General features: G+C 47.8%; 1 protein-coding gene across 1 annotated transcript in view; it reads right to left on the bottom strand.

Moving 5' to 3' along the window:
- Window positions 1-22479, bottom strand: part of LRP1 (LDL receptor related protein 1) — a 112655-nt gene that overhangs the window by 41404 nt on the left and 48772 nt on the right. The window contains exons 20-42 of the mRNA XM_027854936.1: window positions 22200-22367; window positions 20606-20788; window positions 19679-19879; window positions 18181-18426; window positions 17715-17912; window positions 16915-17119; window positions 16343-16507; window positions 15516-15760; window positions 14958-15089; window positions 14128-14355; window positions 13697-13871; window positions 13361-13455; window positions 12500-12649; window positions 12132-12272; window positions 11731-11865; window positions 9973-10104; window positions 9663-9797; window positions 8764-8893; window positions 8283-8409; window positions 7076-7227; window positions 6850-6974; window positions 5793-6170; window positions 4943-5132 (exon numbers count right to left, since the gene is read on the bottom strand). Of these exons, the coding sequence (XP_027710737.1) occupies window positions 4943-5132; window positions 5793-6170; window positions 6850-6974; window positions 7076-7227; window positions 8283-8409; window positions 8764-8893; window positions 9663-9797; window positions 9973-10104; window positions 11731-11865; window positions 12132-12272; window positions 12500-12649; window positions 13361-13455; window positions 13697-13871; window positions 14128-14355; window positions 14958-15089; window positions 15516-15760; window positions 16343-16507; window positions 16915-17119; window positions 17715-17912; window positions 18181-18426; window positions 19679-19879; window positions 20606-20788; window positions 22200-22367 (4036 nt within the window). The remainder of the gene's footprint in view (window positions 1-4942; window positions 5133-5792; window positions 6171-6849; window positions 6975-7075; window positions 7228-8282; window positions 8410-8763; window positions 8894-9662; window positions 9798-9972; window positions 10105-11730; window positions 11866-12131; window positions 12273-12499; window positions 12650-13360; window positions 13456-13696; window positions 13872-14127; window positions 14356-14957; window positions 15090-15515; window positions 15761-16342; window positions 16508-16914; window positions 17120-17714; window positions 17913-18180; window positions 18427-19678; window positions 19880-20605; window positions 20789-22199; window positions 22368-22479) is intronic.

Genomic DNA, 22479 nt, shown 5'->3' on the forward strand with positions numbered 1-22479 from the left:
CTCATATTTTTTTCTAGGTCTAATTCAACTTGACCTTCTCATATTTTTTTCTTCTCATATTTCTTTCTTTACTGTAATTGCTACTTTAAGCAAATTATTAGGGACTGTGAATTCAAGTGTGGTGGTTCCACTCTCACTGAAAGAGAAAGGAACTTGTTACAGACATCTTTACAGATCTTTGCCATTTTTATCTGTTCACTGTCCTTCCACTGAATGCCCTAAGGATGTTACGGATTAATTGAGTTTCTTGCCAATCTTTTGGTAAACTTCTTTTTCCTTCTGCTCAGTTTTATGAGACAATACTACTCATGATCGTCTTCCATCTTCCACTGTACAAGATCATGTCCTAAACCAAAGTTGCTTTTGGCTGGCATCTCTCTTCACTTGGCAAAGAGATCAAATGTTTGTTTACTGAAGTGGTTCCTAAACTCTTTTGTTCACCTTGTTGTGGTGAATATAGATCACATCTGTTAAACTACCTTTGTGACAGTTTATGTCAATGTCTCCTCATTCATCTGCACCCCATTTTTATTTTTGCATTAATTTGTTTAAATAAGTTAAGCTAGAGTTGCCTTAATAGTGTACCATAAATCTCATCTTGATTTTTTTTCTTCTAATTTGGTATTCTTTCTTCCAATTTGACTTGGAGCACTCAACAGGTTGGTGGTATGATTGTATTCAGAAATGGTTTTCAAATCGGTAATCAGTCATTTCCGGAGTGTTAACATATAATCAATTTCATTTCTTTTTTTCCGTGTGTGAAATTATTTGGAGCTCACCATGTCAAGCACCCTCCTGATTCTCTTCTTGAAGAAAATATCCATGATACATAGGTGTGAGTTTTCAGCATAGTCTACAAGCCCTTGGTTTCTCTTGTTTCTTATAACTGAACCACATTTTCCAAGACTTTTTACTGTCTTCCCCAATGTCCACCTTTGCACTGAAGTCACTAATTAAAGTATACATTGACTTAATTTGGAAGGTCTTATCAAATTCTGTGCAGAATTTTTCTACTTCCTTATTCTTTGCAACAGATAAACTGAAATTATTTTCACAGTGGCCTTTTTGCAAACATACCACATCTCTTGCATTATGAGATGACCAAAAGTCGTGTCACCAAACGATGTTCCTTGTTGCCTTTGGACACACAGAATTCTACCACTTCCCTTATTTGCCTCTCCAAGGAGAACTTATGAGCCACCATTCCATTGAAATGCAATTTCCTTTTGTCCTCTGGTTTTTATTTATGGCAAGAATGTCACAATTGATATGATTCACTTCCTCCAGTAGTACACTCATTTGTTAGTCACCAGAGAAGGATCTTACATTTACAGTAACAACAGCTACGTTAATATTCTTAAGTTGCCTAAAAAACGATGTGATTCTTATTGCTCTGTCCTCTTTTCTCCCATTCTGCCATCATCACTGCAGAAACCGGCCGGGGGGAAGGGGGATTTAGCACCGGGAGCCATTTTGTACTTTCCTTTGTTTCACATATTTCCATGACTAAAGAATTCATCACCAGGTGATAACCAAATATACTGTCACCAAATGATGTTCCTTGATACTGAGACTTTCCATGCTTAGATTGGTCCTCAAAAAGCAATCTGTTGCAGAGATGCTTTCAAAGTCTTTCTAACATGGAAGGACCTATCAGAGCTCACACCTTGTTGGTATAACCTTCAAGAACACACACCATGATGAGACATTGGAACAGAAATTTGAGGAGGCCAATGTATCAATATCTTTCCTAAAATATATACCAGAAGGGGATCAAAGACAGAAAGACCCTATGTATACCAAAATAGTCATAGGAGGATGCTTTGAGGTAGTAACAAACTAGAAACAGAGCAGTTATCCACTGAATTGGGGATGGTTGAACAAACTCTGGCATATGAATGTTCATGGAATATCACTGCACCATAAAAATGAGAGATATAAAGAATTCATAGAAACATTGGAAGATTTGCATGAACTGATGCAGAGTAGAACCAAGAGGACAATACAGTGACTACAACAGCATAAACAAAAGTAATACAAAGAGGCAACTGAGCTGAGATTAATTATAATAAACAACTGTGGAAATGGAGAAGCGATGCTCGAACATACTTATTTTCTCTCCCTAGAGAGGCAGGGAATGGTGAGCTCAGAATGTGCCACATGCTGTCAGATAAGAGCATTCACTCAGTCAGCTTTATTTGTTTTTCTGAATTATAAGAGAGGATTCAATGATGGGTGACAGTGGTGGGGAGAGCAAGCTAGCATTTTTGTTGTTCAGTCGTTTTTAGTTGCGTCCGACTCTCCGTGACCCCATCTGGGGTTTTGTTGGCAAAGATACTGGAGTAGCTTGCCATCTCCTTTTCCAGCTCATTTTACAGATGAGGAAACTGGGGCAAACAGGGTTGACTGACTTGCCCAGGATCACACAGCTAGTAAATATCTGAAATTGGATTTGAACTCAGGTTTTCCTGACTCCAGGCCTAGGGCTCTATCTGTTGCTGCTCCTAAGCTAGCATTTATTAAGCACCTACTGTATGCCAAGAGTTATATTAAGCTCTAGAGATATATACATATATATGTATGTACATATACATGCACATACACACAGATATATAAAGACTACTATAACAAATTGAGAAAACTTAAAAATTAATCAAAATAAAATAAAATAAAATAAAACTTGGTGCTCAGAATTTGATATAGTATTTCTAATGGAGTCTAGCCAGGGCAGAGGATAGTGGGACTCTGGAAATTACGTCTTTATTAATGGAGCCATATGTTACATTTTTATCTCTCTCCCTGACTGCTCGCTCAACCTTCAGTCTTGCATTTCCAATTGCCTACTGCCTATTTCCATCATTACCTCAAACTCAGCACAACTAAAATGGATCATCCCCCCACCCCCAACCTGCTTCCCCTCCGGATTTTCTTATTTCTGTCAATCACTCTGTCATCATTTTCCCCTGTCGCCCAGGCTTGAAAGTCTGGGGCCATCTTTGATTCTGCCATTATCTAATCAGTCACCAAGTCCTGTCAATTCTTCCTTTGCAATGCCTTTCAAATTCATGCCTTCCTTTCCATTCTAGCTGCCACTACTCAAATTCAGATCTTTATCAACTCATGACTAGCCTATTATAGTGGCCTCATCACTGGACTCCCCACCCACAGTCTCTTTCCCCCTCAACCTGTCTTGTGCATCTCTATGGGATTACATTTTCTAGACCACACTTAGCCAAGGCATTCCTCCTAAAAACCTATCAATGGTTATTCACTACCTGCAGTATGAATAGAAGGCTAAGATCCTTAGACTGGTATTTGAGGTGCTCCTGAATTTGGCTCCAACATACATCTCTGGCCTTAGCTTTCAACATTTTTCCAAATGGACCCTTCCCTCTGCTCCTAAAATGAACCTAAAGCTTTCTGTTTCCCATAGCATTCCTTTGCCTAGAAGGCCTTCCTCAGTCTTTTCAGTCCTTCTAAATCCCTATTCTTCAAGGTCTATCTCAAATTCTACCACATCAGATCCCTACTTACAGGAACCCCCAATGATCACTTGGCCCTACTATGGTGTTTTTATTGACAGGGTAACTGGGTGATGAAGGGGAGGGAATACTGGACTTGGGAGTCAGGAAGCTCTAAGTTTGAACCCTGCCTCGGATACTAGTTGTGTGACCCAGGGTAGGTCACCCACCTACTCTTGGTCTCAGTTTCCTCATCTATAAAATGATAATAATAATACTTCCTCACAGGATCAAATGAAACAATGGATATAAAGTGCTTTGCAAGCCCTAAGGCCTTCAATAAATGTTTTGTTGTTCAGTCACATCCGACCCTTCATGACCCCATTCGGGATTTTCTTGGCAAAGATACTGGAATAGCTTCCCGTTTCCTTCTCCAGCTCATTTTATAGATGAAGAGACTGAGGCAAACAGGGTTAAGTGATTTGCCTAGGGTCACACAGCTGGTAAGCGTCTGAGGCTGGATTTGAACTCAGGTCATCCTGACTTCAGGGAAGGTTTTCTGTCTACTGTGGCACCATCTGGTTGCCCCCTATAAATGCTAGCTACTGTTATTAACCTAGGATTTCAGTGGTGTAGTCTGGATATTCCCTCCACAGAGGCAGATGAGTAACACAGTCTTAGAGAGTTGTCAAAGGGTACTGAATGGTTAAGTAACTTGCCCATGCTCACACACCTAAGTGTATGAGAGGCAGGGCTTAAGCCTTGGTCTTTCCAACTCCAAGGCTGGCTCGCTATACATTATGTTGTGTTGCTTTTCATTAATAAGTTACTTTATTACATATTTCCCTGCACATTTTCAGGTAAGCTACATGTCTTATCTCAACATAGAGACAATAAACTCTTTGAGAGCACGCACTCTGTCTCACACTTCTTTGTATCCCCCATCCCACCTTGCTGCGATGTCAGGAGGAAGAAACAAGCATTTATTAAGCCCCTACTACATACTTGCCACTGGACTAAGCATTTTACAAATATTATCTCATTTGATCCTTACAACAACCCTGGATTACTAGGTGGGTGCTATTATTATCATTCCCATTTTATAGTTGAAGAAACTGAGGCAGACAGGTTTAAGTGACTTGCCCGGTATCACACAGCTAATAATGTCTGAGCCTGGACTTGAACTCAGGGCTTCCTGGCTCCAGGACCAGTGCTCTGTCCACTGGGTCTCCTGACTGACTGATTTTGGGGAATCCACAGCCTATGATTATGAAAATAATCATAGAATTGTAAGAGTTTTCAAGCAATCACTCCAGTCCATGCTCCTGCCTTCAGTCCAGTTCTACAGCTGAGCTAGCTAAGGCCCAGTGAGGCTAGGTGACTTCCTAGTAAACGGAAGGGAAGGGGCTAGTGCCCAGGTATCTCCCTAGAGCAGCCCCACCTCTTCATCCTCCAGGCCTCCCTCTCCTCCCCCGACTCACTTCTGGCACTCATCCAGCACAAAGGCCCTGGGGTGATCGTCGCCAGACATGGTGATGACTGTTTCCCGTTCGAAGGCCCCGGGCCGGGTCTGATCCACCGTATGGCGAGTGATGGTGGATGTGGTATAGCTTGTCCAGTATAAGGTGTCCCAGCCTCGATGGTAGGCCAGACCTTCCACTGAGCCCACATCTGGAGAAAGTAGATGGGAAGATGTGGTGGCCAGTGTGGCACAGGGAGGAACATGGACGGCAAGAGTAAGACATCTTGGGGGGTGGTCAGTGGGGACCTTGGGAGAAGAGGTTGGTTCATTCAGGGACATCTTTATTTATCTGTAACAACTAGGCCTACTAGAGCCTGGCATGGGATGGGGAGTTAGGCAAGCAATGCGGGCAGAGCTGGCGATCATTTAGGGTTGTGATGTCTTCTTCTTACACTGCCCTCTGATCCTCCTAATCTCTATTTCTGCTGAATTTCCATTTTGTGAGGGAGAAATGCCGCCATTTCAATACAGGTGGGCCTTGTTATATGGAATAGTGGGGTGGGAGGGAAAGAGAAGAAAATTCTGCATATAGAATTCCCGAGCTGTGTTTCTGGAAAGGTTGAGTATAAAACAGACTTTTGTTGAATGAGTCTCACTTTAGATGAATTGGAGAACCTTGCTGTTTAAAGGGACTCTGGGCTAAATCCTTCCATAAAGCAATTATCCCACAAAAAATCATCTCTTCACTTGCTCTTGGGTCGAGCTGCACTCCAACAGTGCAGCAGGGGTTCACTGGCCAGGGGTGACCCAGGAGCTTACTATGAGAGTGACTCCTCCCCCTCCCCCAGACTTCTCTGGCCCTTACTCACTCTCCACGATGGTGACCCTCCCAGATCCATCATCGTTGATCTGCTGGATGTTCCCAAAGTGGATGTCGCTGAAGAAGATGCGGTTGGCAGTGCCTGGAGAGCCCACTGCCCGGTAGTCGAAAGCTAAGGCAATCACATTCTTCATATGCTCGGGGTCCTCGAAAGGCTGCACGGGGGCATTGAGGTTGCGCTCGTCTGACAAGTGGACGCTCTTGAGGATGGTGCGCTCTGAGTAGAGCAGGTAGCCAGCGTACTCGCGACAGGATGCCCCGTCCTCTGCCAGCATCCCATGGGCACAGGCGCAGGCCCGGCGCCCACCCCCTCTGTACAAGCACAGCTGCTGGCACCCACCGTTGGCCACCGCACACACATTGGTGCCTAGAAGGACGTCAAGGGAAGTCATCACAGGTAGCCCCCAGGGTCAGCAACACCACTCTCTGTGGAAATCTCCTGCCTTCCTATTTCATTGCTTACATTTCTCCATGGTATCCCTTCTGCCTAAGGGATCAATACCATACTTGTGGCTTAGCAAGCCTTTAGCCCAACCAACAGAATTATACTGGTTGCTGGTTCATCGCCAAGTTCATCTTCTGACCTTGCAAACCCAGTTCAGAAATCCCCTGACTTCTGAGGACTCTGACCATATAAAGGGGCTCTCCAACACTTTTTTTTAAGGCAATTGGGGTTAAGTGACTTGCCGAGGGTCACACAGCTAGTAAGTGTCAAGTATTTGGTCTGAGGCCGAATTTGAACTCAGGTCCTCCTGACTTCAGGGCTGGTGCTCTATCCACTGCGCCACCTAGCTGCCCCTCTCCAACACTTTTAAGAGAAGTAGTAACTCCTTCTCTTAATTCTCCCCTCCTTTAGTCTTTCTGACAACTGGGAAGTACCTCCCAAAGTCAAATCTTAACCCACCCCTCCCTTTCCTCCTGGTCTCATCCCTTCCCTTCTTGCTCTGGCCTATAAAAGGATAAGGAATAGCGGGTTGCCCTCCTCTGGACAGAATCAGCCTCCTCTTTTCAGGGCCTCAGCCTTCCAGCTCCTCAACTTTCCCTACCTTTCTGCCGGTCTCTGTTGAAGACTTTAATGTCCTTGAGCTGGACTCCAATCCCTGTCCGAAGTGGAACTGAGTCTGTGGCATTGTCCTTGCTCCCTCGCTTGATGGAGCCATTGGCATGGGTCCTGTGAAGAGGGAAGGATGTATTCAATCCAGGAAGGAGCATGAAGGAAACACCACACCCCAGGAGTCCAGGGCATGAGGCTGTCCCATGTTCTCCTCTTACCTGTCACTCCAATAGATGAAATCCTCAAACACAGACACAGAGAACATGTCCATGTTGTTACTGGACAGAACCACCTCCCGGTTTTCACCTGTCTCCAGATCGATTCGCTCAATCTTGTCTGTCCGTGCATCACACCAGTATAACTTCCCATCCTGGGGGTTAAGGAAAGTACCTCACACTTATGGACTGTACCACCAGTTGTCATCAAGTCCTCTCATACTGTGTGTGTGTGTTTGTGTGTGTGTGTGTGTGTGTGAGAGAGAGAGAGAGAGACAGAGAGAGAGACAGAGAGAGACAGAGACAGAGAGAAAGAGAAAAACAGAGAAAGAGACACAGAGAGAAAGAGAGAGAGAGACAGAGACAGAGACAGAGAGAAAGAGAGAGAAATAGAGAGAAAGAGAGAGAAAGAGAGAGAGACAGAGAGAGAGACAGAGAGAGAGAGATTCCTCCCAGAGGAACACTGGTCCTTGAGTCTGTCCCTCATTCTGATTTTATCACCTATATGTGCTATATTTGTCTTCCTCTTCCTCAGTTAACCACTAATCGATTAAGAAGTATTTATCAATTTTTTTATGTTCCAGGTACTAAGCTAGGTGTTGACGATGCAGATGTAAAAAGTGAAATGGTCCCTTGCATTCTCCTCAATCATTTTCCTGGACCTCTTGATTTTCTAACCTATTTTTCCCTAAATACAGAGTAGATTCCCACATTGAGTGTGAATGTGGACAAGATAATAATAGGTGACATTTATACAGTCCTTTAAGCCTTATCTAACATTTTACTATCATCTTAGAACGATCGGGTGTACTATTACTTTCCTTACTTTACAGATGAGGAAACTGAGGCACACAAAAGTTAAAGTGACTTGCCCATGTTCACGTAACTAGTGACTGTCAGAGGCAGCAGCCAAAACCAAGCAGCTCAACTCCAAATTCCACTATGCCACAGTTCTGTGATTCTTTCTTTGCTCTCCCATTTTCCAGGACGTCCCCCTAACTTCTGTATAAGGACATATACTTGGGGGAGGCAGATGGGTGGGGCTAAGGCAGACGGGGTGTATGTGTTCCCCCTCAGCTGGGCAACAAGCATTTATGAACCAGTTCTATTCGCCAGGCACCGTGTTAAGGGCTGGGGATATGAGGTCAAAAGTTTTTGCCCACACGGAGGCCTTTCCCTTGCTTCCAATGGGTGCCCGAGGTATCCTCACCTCATAGTCAACAGAGATGCCATTGGGCCAGCTGATGCTCACGTTGACCAAGACCACTCTCTCTGTGCCATCCAGCCGTGACCTCTCAATTCTTGGGTACTGGCCCCACTCTGTCCAGAACAGATACCTATGGGGTAGGCATGAATGTATCAAAGCCCTAAGACATGTGAGAATCCCCACGGGAATGAGGCCCACAATTCCCTATCCCTACAGAGGGTAGAATTGGATTTTGGGTTTTTGGGGGGGGCATTGAGGGGGAGGTCTGTTGGTAGAGGTAGGAAAATGAGAATTAAATCAAAGAAAGGACCTCCCAACACTGCAAAAGACTTGAGAATAGGGACAGGGATGGAAGCAATCAGATCAAGGAATATAGCATTCCCTGGAGAATCTGAGATAGAGAATCTTATTAGTGTGGGACACAGATATGGAGTACCCAGGTATGGCAAGAGAACTGGAGTGGTCTGGTGTTCCCTCTTCTTACCCCTTCTCTGGGTGGACGGTGATGGCCCGTGGCTTGTCCAGGCCCTGGGAAATGACCACATAACGAAATGAGCCATTGAGCCTGGCGACCTCAATCACATCAAACCCTTGGTCAGTCCAGTAGATGTTGCCTGGGAAAGAAGGTATCCGTCAGGAGCAGAAAAGGTAAGAAGAGACAGTAGCCAAGAGTTCTGGCCCCTTTGTTTCCCCCATCCCTGCCATGTCTTTATGAATTCCCAGAGTCTCATCCTTTTGTTCCCTCTCTTTTTTTGTTTTTAACAGATTTCTAAATCTTTTGTTTTTATATTACCTACATTTCCCCCTGTGTCCTTGCCTCTCTTACTCCCCCTCAAAGAGAATTCCCTTATACAGGGGTCAACTATGACCCAAGGGCCAATTCTGCCACCACCTGTTTTTGTACAACCCAGGAACTAAAAAACTATTCTTAGCTCCTGGGTTGTACAAAAACAGGCCATTCTGAGGGCTCAATTTGACTCATAGGCTATTGTTTACCTACGTCTGTCTTTTAACACAGTATTTTTAAAAGATTTTTAAAAAATCAGCAGACCAATCAACACATCCCAAAAATCTTAAATTTTATGCACCATTCCACACTGGTGGACCCCTGCCTCTGCAAGGGAACATATTTTTTTTTTTTTGTTAGGCAATTGGGGTTAAGTGACTTGCCCAGGGTCACACAGCTAGTGTCAAGTGTTTGGTCTGAGATTGGATTTGAACTCAGGTCCGCCTGAAGTCAGGGCCAGTGCTCTATCTACTGCGCCACCAAGCTGCCCCTAAGGGAACACATTTGTTCCTTTTTTTTCCACCTCTCTTTCCCAGAGTCCTCCTCCCTCAAATCTGGCCCTAAGTCCCTCTCCTCAACCAGCAACTCCCACTCACCTGCAATCCAATCCACAGCAATGCCTTCCACACGGCCAATGCCATTGGTGACTACATCCTCACGCCATGTCTGATCCCTCTTGGCTCGGCTAATGGTACTGAGACCCATGTCCACCCAGTAGATTGTGTCATTGTCTGGGAAAGGAGTAAATACAGGCACATGAAATCTTGAGAGAAGTGGGGGAACTGTTGGGGAGGAGCCATGCAGCAAGGGCCATGTTCCCTCTGTTCTCTCCATGCATCCTCTGGTCTTGCCTCCTTTCCTTCCCAGTGCCACTAAACCTTTTCCCTCTTCAAACAAATTACTCACCAGCATGGAAGTCGATGCCCACAGCGAGTGAGGTTCCAGACACAGGGACCAGTGCATCTGACTTGTCATTGGGGTCCAGCGGGATTCCCCGGATTCCCTCATGCACAGAATACAGGAGGAAGGAGCCCACACCTAAGGTACATGCTCCAATCAGACATCGCCCCCATAAGCCTCTTTCCCTGTGCCATACTCAGCAAAATATCTCAGTCCTAACTCTGAGGAAGATTCATAGAACCAAAGACACACAGCTGAAAGGGACAGGAGAGCCATCCAGTACAATTACTTCAATTTACTGATGAGAGAATTGAAGCCCAATGGGGTTCAATGACTTTCTCAAGGTCACACATAGAGGTCACACATCAGAGGTAGCATTTGAACCAAGGTCCACTGATTCCAAAGGCAGTGTTCTTTCCATTATACCATGCCTTGTTCAAAGGGAGAAAACTGAGGGATAGAGAATAACTGCTCATGACTAGGGAAGGTGCATGCATGGCAGGTCTCCAGGAAACTGCCTTGGGTTCCTCTAGCCACCAGAGGAGGGCAGCAAAAATGAATTTTCACCAATACTAATCTGCTCCTCCCTCTCCACTTCATCCTTTGGTCCATATGGTCCATATGGATAGACCATGGACCATCCATGTGGTCCAAAGCCCATCAGAAGGGGAATCTGGAGAGAGGGTAAACAGGGGCAATGAAGACTTGACGATTCCCATATCTACATCTCCGGCTCTTATCATTCAACTGGAAACTAGACCTACCTTTCCAAATGCCAACATGGTACCTCCCTCCACTTGGATGTCTTCTCAAACAACCTTGTGCCCATGACCACCACTTTTCTTCCTGAAATAGGTCCTCTTTCTAGCCTTCTCATTTCTCTTAGTAGCATCACCATTCTCCCTGTCTCTCAGGCTAGAGATCTTGCAGTTATCTGAATTATTTTTTCTCTTATCCAATCGGTCACTATTATTTCCTTGTAAAGGCCAACCAGATTCACCCTTTCCTCTATGTCCCCACTGTTCACACCTTAGCCCAGGGCCTCAGAACCCAACAACTGGATAACTGCAATAGCCCCTTAGCTGCCTCTGGCCCAACCGTACTGGAGTCCATTTCATCTTCCATTGCCAGATTAATCTTCCTAAAACGTTGCTCTCATGTGCTTTTCCCTTCCCTCTTCAGGCACTAAGCCTTGTACACAGTAGGCAATTAATAAACAAACACCTGTGGAATTGAATGACAATGGCTCCCCACTGTCTCTGGCATCCGTAACCTGGTCTACTTAAACCTACCCCTCAATTCCTTCTCAACCCCAACACATCCTCAGCTCCACCAGAAAGGTCTACACATGACCCCTCCTAAATGCCAAGGTCATTCTGACCTCTGTGCTCCTGTCCACAGGGTCCCCACTGTCCCTACTTATCCAGCTCCCCCAACACAAGTCTACCTCTTCCTATACTAGTGCATACTTTTTCATTCATGGTCACACAGTGTGGCTCATAGCACACAGTTTGGGATTTACTATTAAAACTTTCAAGGGTGTTCATTCTGTCTCCCCAGCCGGACTGTAAACTCCAGAGGGCAGGGGGAGGGGCAGTGACCATCACATCTTGTGCTTCATATGAGTCTTGCCCAGTGCTGGACACACTGTAGATGCTAAATAAATACCCAGCGACCAACTGACCTGGTCCTTTAGGTAAGAAGGGAAGGGTAGGGGAGGTGAAGGGTGGGTGTGGGGTGGGTGAGAGGGAGGGTGCTACTGACCTTCACAGGCCTGTTGACCACTTCGGAGGCTATAACCGGCTGTGCACATGCAGGAACGTGTAGTCTCAGAAGTGGGAAGGCAGAGCTGGGAGCAGTCACCATTGTTCACACTGCAGGGGTTGGTTCCCTGGAGGCCTGCAGGGATGGGGAAGCAGGGTATGTGCGATCAAGAAATCCCACTCAGGTCACCAGAATCCAATCTGGAGCGGTGCCGGTGACCCAGCTTCAGGGCTGGCCCTGGTCAGAGGCACTTGGTAATTGGAAATATTTCATCTCTTCAGCCTACCACCTCCTCCCTCTTGCCCTTCCCCCAACTTCCGCTGATCCTCTCCAACCCTCCTAGCTTTTCAACGTCCCCCACAATTCTCAGCTCCCATCCTCCTTATGCCTTTGACCCTCACCAAGCTGGACGCTCTCATCATACACCTTCATGTGCATAACCAAGGTTGTGCTGTTTCTCAGGACTACAGCCCCCAAGCCATCTGCCTTATTGCATGTTCCCATCTTCTCTGAGACCTGGTCTGCCCACCACAGCTTGTCTCCTGGTTTGGAGAAGGAGTGAGATTAATGAGGAGATATTTAAGACACACTCTCAGATGGAGAAAAAGACACATCACTTTATTTACCATTGACCAACATCCTTACCCCCAAATTATTCCCTTCTCTCTTTGTTGCCAGCCCCCCTTCTCCACACACACACACACACACACACAGAACACGCACTCCCCATGCAGAACCCTGCCCCTTGGTCAGTTCCCCCAGCCCTTACCCATGACGGCCAGTGCAGTGGCTTTGCCCAGCTGGCTCTTCATGGTGTCAATGACCTCTAGGCCACTCCCATCTAGGTTGCAGCGATTGATGGTGTGGTTCCCAGAGCTGATCCAATACAGTTTGTTCTCAGGAAAATCAATAGCCAGGCCTGGCAAGGGAGATCAAAGGGACAAAGGGAGAAGGATCTTGTCACTTCCAACCTGGCCCAGTGGTGAACCTGGGACTCTCTCTCATCTAGTCTCCTGATACTGAGACATGACTTCCCCACCAAACAGCATAAGAGGGGTCCTCTAGGTGGTTGTAGGGCTGGGGAGAGAAGTTTTGGGAGAATGGAGAGCCTGTAAGGATCACAGGCTGATATATCTAAATCTGGAAGGGCCCTATTTCCAACCTCATTTTACAAATGAGGAAACTGAGGGAGGTTAAGTAACTTGCCCAAGATCACACAGATAGTAAAGAAAAGTGAGATTTGAACCCAGGTCCTCTGGCTTCAGAGCCAGGACTCTTTCCACAATACCAAGCTGCCTCTTTGAGGTTTGGGGGGAATGGGAGAAAGGGTGGCAAATAATAATATTCATGTAAAGCTTTGGGGTTTACAAATCCTCTAACACATGCATAAGGTTCTGAAAAGAACCTTAGAAATTATCTGGTCCAATGACCTCAACATACAGATGAGAGAATGGAGGCCAAAGAGGTGAAGAGATCTGTTTAAGGTCATCTGGCAAGTTAGTGACAGAGCCTAGATTGAAGTCTCTATCTCATGACCCTAAGTCTCAAGCTTTTTCCACTATGTTGGTAATTACTAGGGGGAAGGGCTCTACTGGGTCTTTGGGTTTGGGGCCTAAGGGTAGGCTCATACCCACAGGGCCTTTCTGGCCAGTGAAGAGGAGGCTGCGGTTGCTGCCATCCAGACTGGCCATGCTGATGTTATCACCATCTGTCCAGTACAGCTTCCTAGAGCAGAGAAAGGCACAGAATGAGAGGCAAAGGGCTTATACTTCAAGTGCCTAGACTCTCTCTGAGGTCTCCCCACTCCCCCAGTACTCTCCATGGAGACTCCATCTCCAAAGTCATGGAATCTTTTTGTCCAGCATCCCTGAATGGACGTCATCCCTCCAGTAGAAAGGGGTGCCCAAGTGAAGGCTATCTGGGTCCTACACATGACCCTGAAGGTAGATTATCTCCCTAGACTGACCCATGCAGGGGGTGGACAACAAGTCCATGTGGCTGCTCTAATCCCTGGACCACGGCGTTCTTGAAGGAGCCATCCAAACGAGCCACATTAATCTGCTTCTTGTTGGTGTCATAGCTTGTCCAGAACAGATTTCGGGACACCCAGTCCACAGCCAGCCCATGAGCATTTGGAAGGTCTGGGGAAACATGGAACAGGAGGTTATGTGGGAGCAGGGAAGGGCTCGGGCTGGATGTCCAGAGTTCTAGGGATCCAGAGGCCCAGGGCCTGAGGGAATAAGAGATGGGAGCCTGGCATTTATACCAGGAGCATCAGGAGCTGGAGTTAAGAGAGCTCAGGGGTGGGAGATATAGAAGGAGTAGCATTAGCAGGCTGGATAGATAGGAGGGTCCAGTTCATAAACTGAACTGGAGTTGAGGTCTAAGGTAGAGTACCTGCAGAAACGACTGTCTCAACGCCAGTGCCGTTAATGAAGGCACGTTTGATGGCCTGAGTTCGGACATCAGACCAGTAGACACGCTGCTCTCGGGCATCATAATCGAGGACTGTGACATTGTCAATGTCAGGGACAGTGAATGAGATAATGTAGTTGTAGTAGGGGGCATCTAGGTCCACACCCCGGATCTCCATCTGACGAGCGTACAGCAAGAACTTCTTAAACTCTGTGGGTGATGATGGTGTCACAGAATGGGTCATCATGGGCAGCCCTCTGTCTTCAAATTCTCATCATATACATAAGGATCTACTTGATCTCTGGGGAAGGAGGCACTCTGATTCTTCTTATTCATTCTTTCATCCTTCAAGACCCAATTCAGGTGCTATCTCCAACAAGAAACCTTCCCTGACTCCTTCCTGAACTGTACCCCTTCCTTCAGCCTTTATCAATGCCTGGACCCAGGTAAAAATGATTTGACTCCAAATTTCTCATAATATTTTGCCTGGAATTCTTGTTGTCACTTATCCCACTCTCCCTTGCATCATAGCTAGTCATGCATTTCTACCCTTCCCTTCATTAGATTGTACACTCCATGATCCATTTTTTTGTATCAATCAGTCAACAAGTATTTATTAACTGCCTACTGTATGCCAGGCACTGTGCTAGATGAGGTCCAAAGAAAGAAAAACATCCCCATTGACTCACACAGAGTAGGTACTTAAAAAACATTTGTTGAATGAATGAGTCTCCCTTCTCTTCTTACCATTCCACAGCTGAGTCCTGCCCACCCCTGCCTCAGTTGAAGACCCTACCCTTCCACTTCCATACCATAGCAGGTGGTGTTGTCCTTGTCCAGCTTCATGAGGTGGGGGCAGGCACAGGAGACAGTTCGGTTGTAGTTGATGAGGCACAGATGAGAACAAGGACCTCGCCCTCCATTGGCCTCACAGGGATTGGGAGCTGGAGGTCAGAGAGAGGAGGGCAGTAGAGTCTTCCACTCTTAGATTCCCTTCCTGGAAAACTTCTCTTCCTGCCTGGCACTTCAAGTTCCTTCCTTCTTTAGCCACCTTGTCACAACCTCGTCCTCTCCCTCATATCTCTGGTCCAACTATCTTCCCATTCTACAATTCCCTTCCATCGCCAGTACCAGGCTGGGTGGATCGTTGTCCCCAACCTTGACTCCACTCCTGTATTCCATCCCATTGGGATTCTATTATCCCAACATGGAGGGAAGCCAAGCAAAAAGGGGGACCTTTCCTGCTTACCCAAGGGCCATAAAGATGTATCATACATCTCTCTCTGCTTCCCACCCAGGCCTCCCTCTCACCCAAGAACAGAATACTGTTTCCCCATTTATCAGCTTTTCCTTCCTCCAGTTTTCCCTACCCATAGGCTGCCGGGAGGGGTGATACACTTGCAAATCAAAGGGCTGTGTATTGGTCCGCTGGACAACGGTGACATTGTGGCCAGTCCACTTGTTGGCTTTGGCCAACGTGTTTGTTCGCCAATCTGTCCAGTACACCTCTCCTCCATAGAGCGTCACTGCAAATGGGTGTGACAGGAACTCGTGTCCCCGAAGCACCTCCATGTGGCCAGAGCCATCGTAGCGGGCAGAGTAGATGGCATCAGACCTACAGACAGGATAGAGTAAAGGGGCTGCCAAGATTCATTCACTCTCAGGCTTCCCTTTCCTTCAGCCTGCCCTCTGCCACGGCTCCTCTGTATCTCTACTGCTCCTAAAGCTTAGGAGCCTTGAATTAACCACTGACTCCCTCCAAACCTGGTGGAAGTAAGACTACAGTGAGAACCCACTAAACTCTATTCATACCTCCTCTTATCCACCCTGTTCTTGGTCTTTAGCTCTGCTCCCCCTTGAGTTCCTAGATTCTCTGAGCAATCTCCACTCTCGAATCAGACTAACCTCTGCTCTTCTCCAACTTTCTAATAATGCCTGCTTCTTTCTCCTGCTTCCCTCATTTCTCACCCTAGATTTATCTCTGCTAGTGCACTCCTTCAAGGGTCCTGAGAGCCCTTGCTGACCCTGGAAGGTCCTGACTTCACTGAGTCTGCCGCTCAGGAAGGTGGAGACCAGAGAGCAGTGGGGAGCCAGGGGAAAAGACTCTGATTTGGGGTTGAGAGATTGCCTTTGAGTGGCTGAAAGGGTTACAGAATAGGCAGGAGGATGAGGTCTAAGGAAAGAGAAGGAGACTGACCGAGCATCGATCCAGAGGATGCGTTTCTCCAAGTAGTCCACAGTGAGCCCATTGGGCCAGCCTCCAGAACCAGTTTCCCGATGGATGGTGCGTCGGCCAGCTCCGCTCATGGAGGCTGCCTCAATTCGGGGAAGGCTGGCATCCCAATCTGTCCAGAATAGGATCCTGGGGTGGGGGTGAAGGTATAAAAGTAACAGAATAAGGAGAGAAGACCATGAGAGGAAAGTTCCCAGCCTGCCTAAAACAGAATCCTGAGGGGAAGGGAGAAAAGGAGCTATTGCCTTATAGTAACAATGATAGCCCTTTTATAATGGTTTAAGTTTCACAAAGTTTCATATTTTCTCATTTTATCCCCTCAACCACCATGGGAATCAAGGGCTATTATTATTCTGATTTTACAAATGAGGAAACTGAGGCAGACAGTGGTGAAGTAACTTTACCAGGGTCACACAGCTTATAAGTGTCTAAGGTAGGATCTGAATTCAGGCCTTGATGACTCCAAATCCAGCACTCTATCCAATAAACCACCTAACTTCTCCAACCTGAATGAGGAGGACCAGGGGAAACCTCACCCATCACGGGGGTCCAGTGCTATAGCCCTGGGATGTTCTATGTCTCCAGCCAGAAGGGTGGTTCTCATCGTCCCGTCCAACTTGGCCACTTCAATCTGGTCCAGGTTGCTCTCGACCCAGTATATGTTGCCAGCAATCCAGTCTACAGCCAGGCCCTCAGGCGTTGCCAATCCATACTGAATCACCACCTCAAAGCTAGTCAGTGCTAAAGTGGGGGGAGGTGGTTTGCAATGAGGTTAGATCCTGCTGGGTGGGAGGGAGGGAGGGAGGAATATAGGCAGTCCAAGAGTCTCACCACCTCAGACATGTTCCCAGTCTCCTCTGTGCCTTCTCCTTCTCTCCAACCCCAGATTTCTACTGCTCCCTCAATTGCCCCTCTCACCTGCCAAGAATAGGGATCAAACCAGGGCCAAAGATGCGAGTACGGCTCATAACCTCCTAGGTTCCCCCTGATTCCTATTTAATACACCTCTTACTTCTGAGAAGGGGTGTCCCCCCCCCAAAAAAAACCCTTTCCAATAAGCCCAGCTCCAATTCCAGCTCTGAGACTGCTCATTATGCTAATTATCAGGCTGGCAGCTCTTCTGATGATAATTACGGGGCGTCAGCCGACGGGACTTAAAGCAGAGTCTAACTCGATTAGCAGGGAGGGTAGGGGATGAGAGCCAGTGGCCCCTGTCTGTCTGTCTCTGCCTCCGGGAGTATACAGGTTTACTCTGCATGTCTCTCTTTATATCCCTGTCCACGTCTCTCCTTCATCCCACGTTATTATGTATCATCATCTGTCCCTGTCCAGTCACCTCCATTGTCCAGCAGTTTTCCCCGGTAGATCTTGTCCTCTACCACGTCAGTCCAGTAGAGGGCACTGTGGCTGAGGTGGAAATCTAGAGCAATGGTGTTCCGAAGGCCAGGCACCAGAACACTGTAGTCCCCTTTGTGAAGGTCAATCCGACGGATTTCATGACGATTGGAGAAGATGATGAAAGGCTTGAAAGGGTCTGAGGAGAGAGGGGGAAGGTCAGCTAGGGACCTAGACGTCCTTGGCTTTTCCACTCCAACCTGCAGCCTGGGATGGGGGGTCCTGGGATTTGTCAGCCCCAGACAGGACCCTCAAGAAAGGTTCTGATGCTTAGACCCCCACTCTCTGCAAAATGGGGTCCCGATGTATGGCTCCTCCAATTATGGCGTCCATAGGTCAGCCCTCAACTCCCCAGGGACCCCTCCCCTCCCCTATTCCAGTCCCCAGGACGGTTGCCCAGTCCGTACCCAGGCTGTGGCAGCTCTCGCCATCGGGCTCCAGCATCCAGCCCTCGTAACAAGAACACTTGACACTGAACTTGTTCTGCTCACACTTCTGGCTGCATTTGAGGTGCTTGGCACAGTAGCTCTGGATCTGACAGGTGTGGTTGTCGGCTGCCAGCTCCATGCCCAGAGGACATGAACACAAGATGCCCTCCCCAGGCGCCACGGAGCAGTTGTGGCTGCAGCCACCATTGTTCAGGGAGCACTGGTCTGCAGGGAAGGAATCAGAAGGAGAGGGATCAGGACAAAGTGGTCAGAGAATAAGGTGGATCTCAAAGGCCCAGCCCAAATGGGCCCCCAGAAAGCCTGCCTAGACCATCTCTTCCCAACCAGGTATATGAGAATCACTGGAAATCTTAAGAAAGAAATGACCCCTATAGGGCTTCTCAACTAATACCCCGCCCTGGGAAAGTTGGATTTTCCTTTTGAACTTCGACAGTACTTTGTAGATGCTTATCCTATTTTGCTTAGTATCATTGTCTGTGTCCTAATCTCTACAACTGTAAACAGGCAATAAGGAATCCTTTCCTCCTTTGTGAATTTGGGCATGGGTGTGGGGATGTGTGTGTGTGTGGGGGGGGATGTTCTCATCCCAAAGCTTACTTTTGTCCAGTCTATTTCCCATCTGAAGGTCCCTTCCCATTCCCTACCTGCCCTTGACCCCTGACCTGCCCCTCAAAGCCATGCTGCCCTGCCTGGTAATCTCTGAAATCCCTCCTGGGTTTGGCCCCACCTGGCTTTATCTCCCACCACTCCCGAACACAAACTTTCCTTTCTGGCAAAACTGGTTTACTTTCTGTCCCCTAAACACACCCTAATGCTTTCCTTCCACCCAGACTTTGCCTTTGATTCAGCCTGGGATACCCTTCTTTCTCTTTTCCACCTGTCCTAAGCCAAATCCCTAAGGTGGTGGAGCGATAGCCTCCAATCCCACTTATCCTTTCTGGCTGGGCTGAAGTGCCAATCACTGCCCTGCCCAGACCAACGTGACCAATCAGGGGTGCTCTGAATCCTACAACTCACTGTCTCATCCATCCTTTCGGTATTTATCTCATCTGCATTCTTAGTTAACCATTTTCCTGTGTTACTCTAGTCTCCCCAACAAGAAGGTAAGTTTTTAGAGGGCAGAGACAATGACTTCTCCTTGGCTTTCCCCTCCCCAGCACAGTGCCCAGTATCTATGTGAATTCATGAGTGATAGGCGATTTCACCAGTGTGAGTAACTGCGGTATAGACGCTTCCTCAGCTGATGCAGATAAGTCTTAGAAAGTTGCCTGAGGCACCCAGAGGTGATGAGACTTGCCTGGGTCTCAGAACTAGTTAGCATCAGCAGTAGGGATTTGAAACTAAGTCTTCCTAATTCCTCAGCAGTCTAACCTCTAAGCTAAGATGGCCCCTAGCTAGGCACGTAGCATGAGGAAAATAAATCCGTGTAGACTGGCCCCACCCACCAGGAATTTACCACAAAGGTCGCCCTCATCAGAGCCATCTCCACAATCATCGTTGCCATCACAGAGCTTGTCAGGGGGCAGGCAGACAGAGGTGTTGTTGGCGCAGGTGTGTGAAGGGGGCTTGCAGGCCAGGGACTCACAGTTCTCCTCATCTGAGTTGTCCACACAATCACTGTCCCCGTCACATACCCATGCCTTGCTGATACACCGTCCTGGTTGGGAAGACGTAGTGTGAGTGGACAGTTGGCAGGAGTAAGGCCATCTAATCTTTGATCCCCGTATGATCCCCATTTCCATCATGTAAGACTCAACTGGCCTCTCTAGGGATGGTGTGATGTAGACGTGGCTTGGGTTCCACTGGGAACAAGAAGTCCCCAGGAGGACTGAAGACTCGGTACTACCATGGACCGTATTTTCAATTTCCTTTCTGGGATGGTGCTACACCCACCTCAGACTGTGCACAGGGCATCGTCTCTGCCCTGCTCCCATGGACAATCCTTCCCCCATCATCCCAGTCTCCTTCCCTACTCCCTGAGTGGATTCCCTTAAAGTGCCTCACACATAGTAGGTATATATAAATGTTTCTTCCCTTCTCTTCTCTTTCATCCCAATCTCCTTCCCTACTCCTGGAATGGACCCTTTTTAAAGCTCTTAGGACAGTTCCTGGCACATAGTAGGAGCTATATAAATGTTTCTTCCCTTCCCTTTCAACCCAGGCTCCTTCCCTTCTCCCTGAGTACTCCTCTTTTTATCTTGGTCTCCTTCCATACTCTCTGAGTGGACCCTCTCTCAAGCTCTTAGCACAGCTCCTAGCACATAGTAGGTGCTTTATGAAATGTTTCTTCCCTTTCCTTTCAGCCCAGTCTCCTTCCCTACTCTACTTCCCAGTTTCTCTCTTGCCTCCTGCCACATCACCCCCAAGGGCCTCTTTTCTTTACCTGAATCTTTGCAGCCAAACTTGACATTGGGGTCACAGACATGTGTGATCCCTTCACAATTCTTCTCATCACTGGAGTCCATACAGTCTGTGTCTCCATCACAGCGCCACCGAAGTGGGATGCACAGCCCATCCAGCCGGCACTGAAACTCATCTGTGTGGCAGCCACCAGGAGGTCGAGTGGCTGAAGACAAGGGGCAGAGGAGGACGTTAGGGCAAGGCTTTGGGGACAGCCTCTGTCCTCATCCCCAAGTTCAACCTAATAACCCTGGGTATTTCTTTCTCCTCAAGGGACTCCAATCCTCCTTCCCAGGCAAGAACCATACAATGCTCTCCTCTGCCTACTCCCTCATGTCTTTCCACCTCTGAAGTGACCATCTGTGCTCACACCAAATCTGTCACCATGGCCTGCTCAATTCTCCCTTCCCAATGGCTTTCTCATTTGCCCTTTCATCGCTGTTTCCTCTGCCGTCACCTTAGCTCAGTCCCTGATCAGCTCATACCTGGATTACTGCAATAGCTTCCTAGCTGCTTTCCTTGTTTCTTCATCTTCCATCTCCCTGGCTGATTAATCTGCCTAAAATAGTACCTTCAACTTCTCATTTCGCTGCTCAAAAAATCTGCCATGGTTCCCTACAGCCTCTCACGGCCCTTCAGGGTCCAGCTCCATTGTACTTGTACAACCTTCTCTTCCATTGCCTACTTTTCAACTCAAACTGGAGTCTGCCTGACTTATTTGCTAAATCCTATTAAAGGATGAATAGTCCCACCTCCTCCAGAAAGCCTTCCTTAACCATCGAGGTGCAGTTATCTCCCCCCTTCATTGACTCCCACAGAACCTACGCCTGTATCGTTCACTTACCACACACTGCCTTGTTTTGTTAGTTATCTTTTCATGTATGTGTGTCTTGTCTCCCCAACTAGATTGTAAGATCCTTGAGGACAGGGACTGTGTCTTATCCTTCTTTGTTTCCCTAAGGTGTCCGGCATGGTGAGCACTTAATACTTTTGATTGATTGATGAAGTGGTTATGAGTCTCATTTCAGTGTCTGCCCCCATCCCCAAACACCACCAAGCTCTTTTCTTTCAGGTGCCCATCCTGGTGCAGTTGGCAGGGTTCTGGATGCTGTGCCCCTCTACAATGCCCACCTTGGTTAGTAGTGATGGCATGAGTATAGCTGCTGTGCCTTCCCTGTGAAGCTCTTACCTAAGTACCCATAATGGTTGGTGTGGCTCTGGCTTCTGTGCTACCTTCATGCCCCTCTCCTCTATGTGACTCTGAGTATGAATAGTATGCCTCTCCTCTCTAGGTGCCAAGCAGAGTTAATTTGCATCTGGCCCCTTCTCCCCCCACCCTAGCCCCAAGTTCCTCTGCGCTATGTGCTCTCCAGGGTTGGTGTGGGTCTGTAGCTGCTGTGCCCCCTCAGAGCCCTCTCTTTTAGATGCTCGTCTTGGCTGGTGCAGCTCCCTGCCATCGAGTCCCTCTGAGGCTCCCACCCCAGTTAGCGTAGCTGGTGTAGCTCGGGCCATGCTCCTCTCCTGCAGGTGCCTGCCCTGACTGGTGCCCCCCATGCCCCTCTCCTTCAGATGCCCACCCTGGTTGGTGCAGTTGGCATGGGTCTCATCACTATAGTCTCCACAGTCGTTATCCCCGTCACAAGTCCAGTGCTCAGGAATGCACCGACCGCTGTTACACTTGAACTGCGAGCTGGAGCAGGAGTGACTGCAGCCGGCCTCATCACTATTGTCTCCACAGTCATTGTCTGGCAGACAGGGTGGGGGAGGGGAGCGGGCAGGGAAGGGAAGAAACCGAGAGTGTCAGCAGAGCCAGGCCTCCCCCAAGCCTCCCGCTTGGTGCCTCCCTCCACCCTTCCA

Source organism: Vombatus ursinus, unplaced genomic scaffold (assembly GCF_900497805.2).
Source record: "Vombatus ursinus unplaced genomic scaffold, bare-nosed wombat genome assembly UNPS02010769.1, whole genome shotgun sequence".
Lineage (NCBI taxonomy): Eukaryota > Metazoa > Chordata > Mammalia > Diprotodontia > Vombatidae > Vombatus > Vombatus ursinus.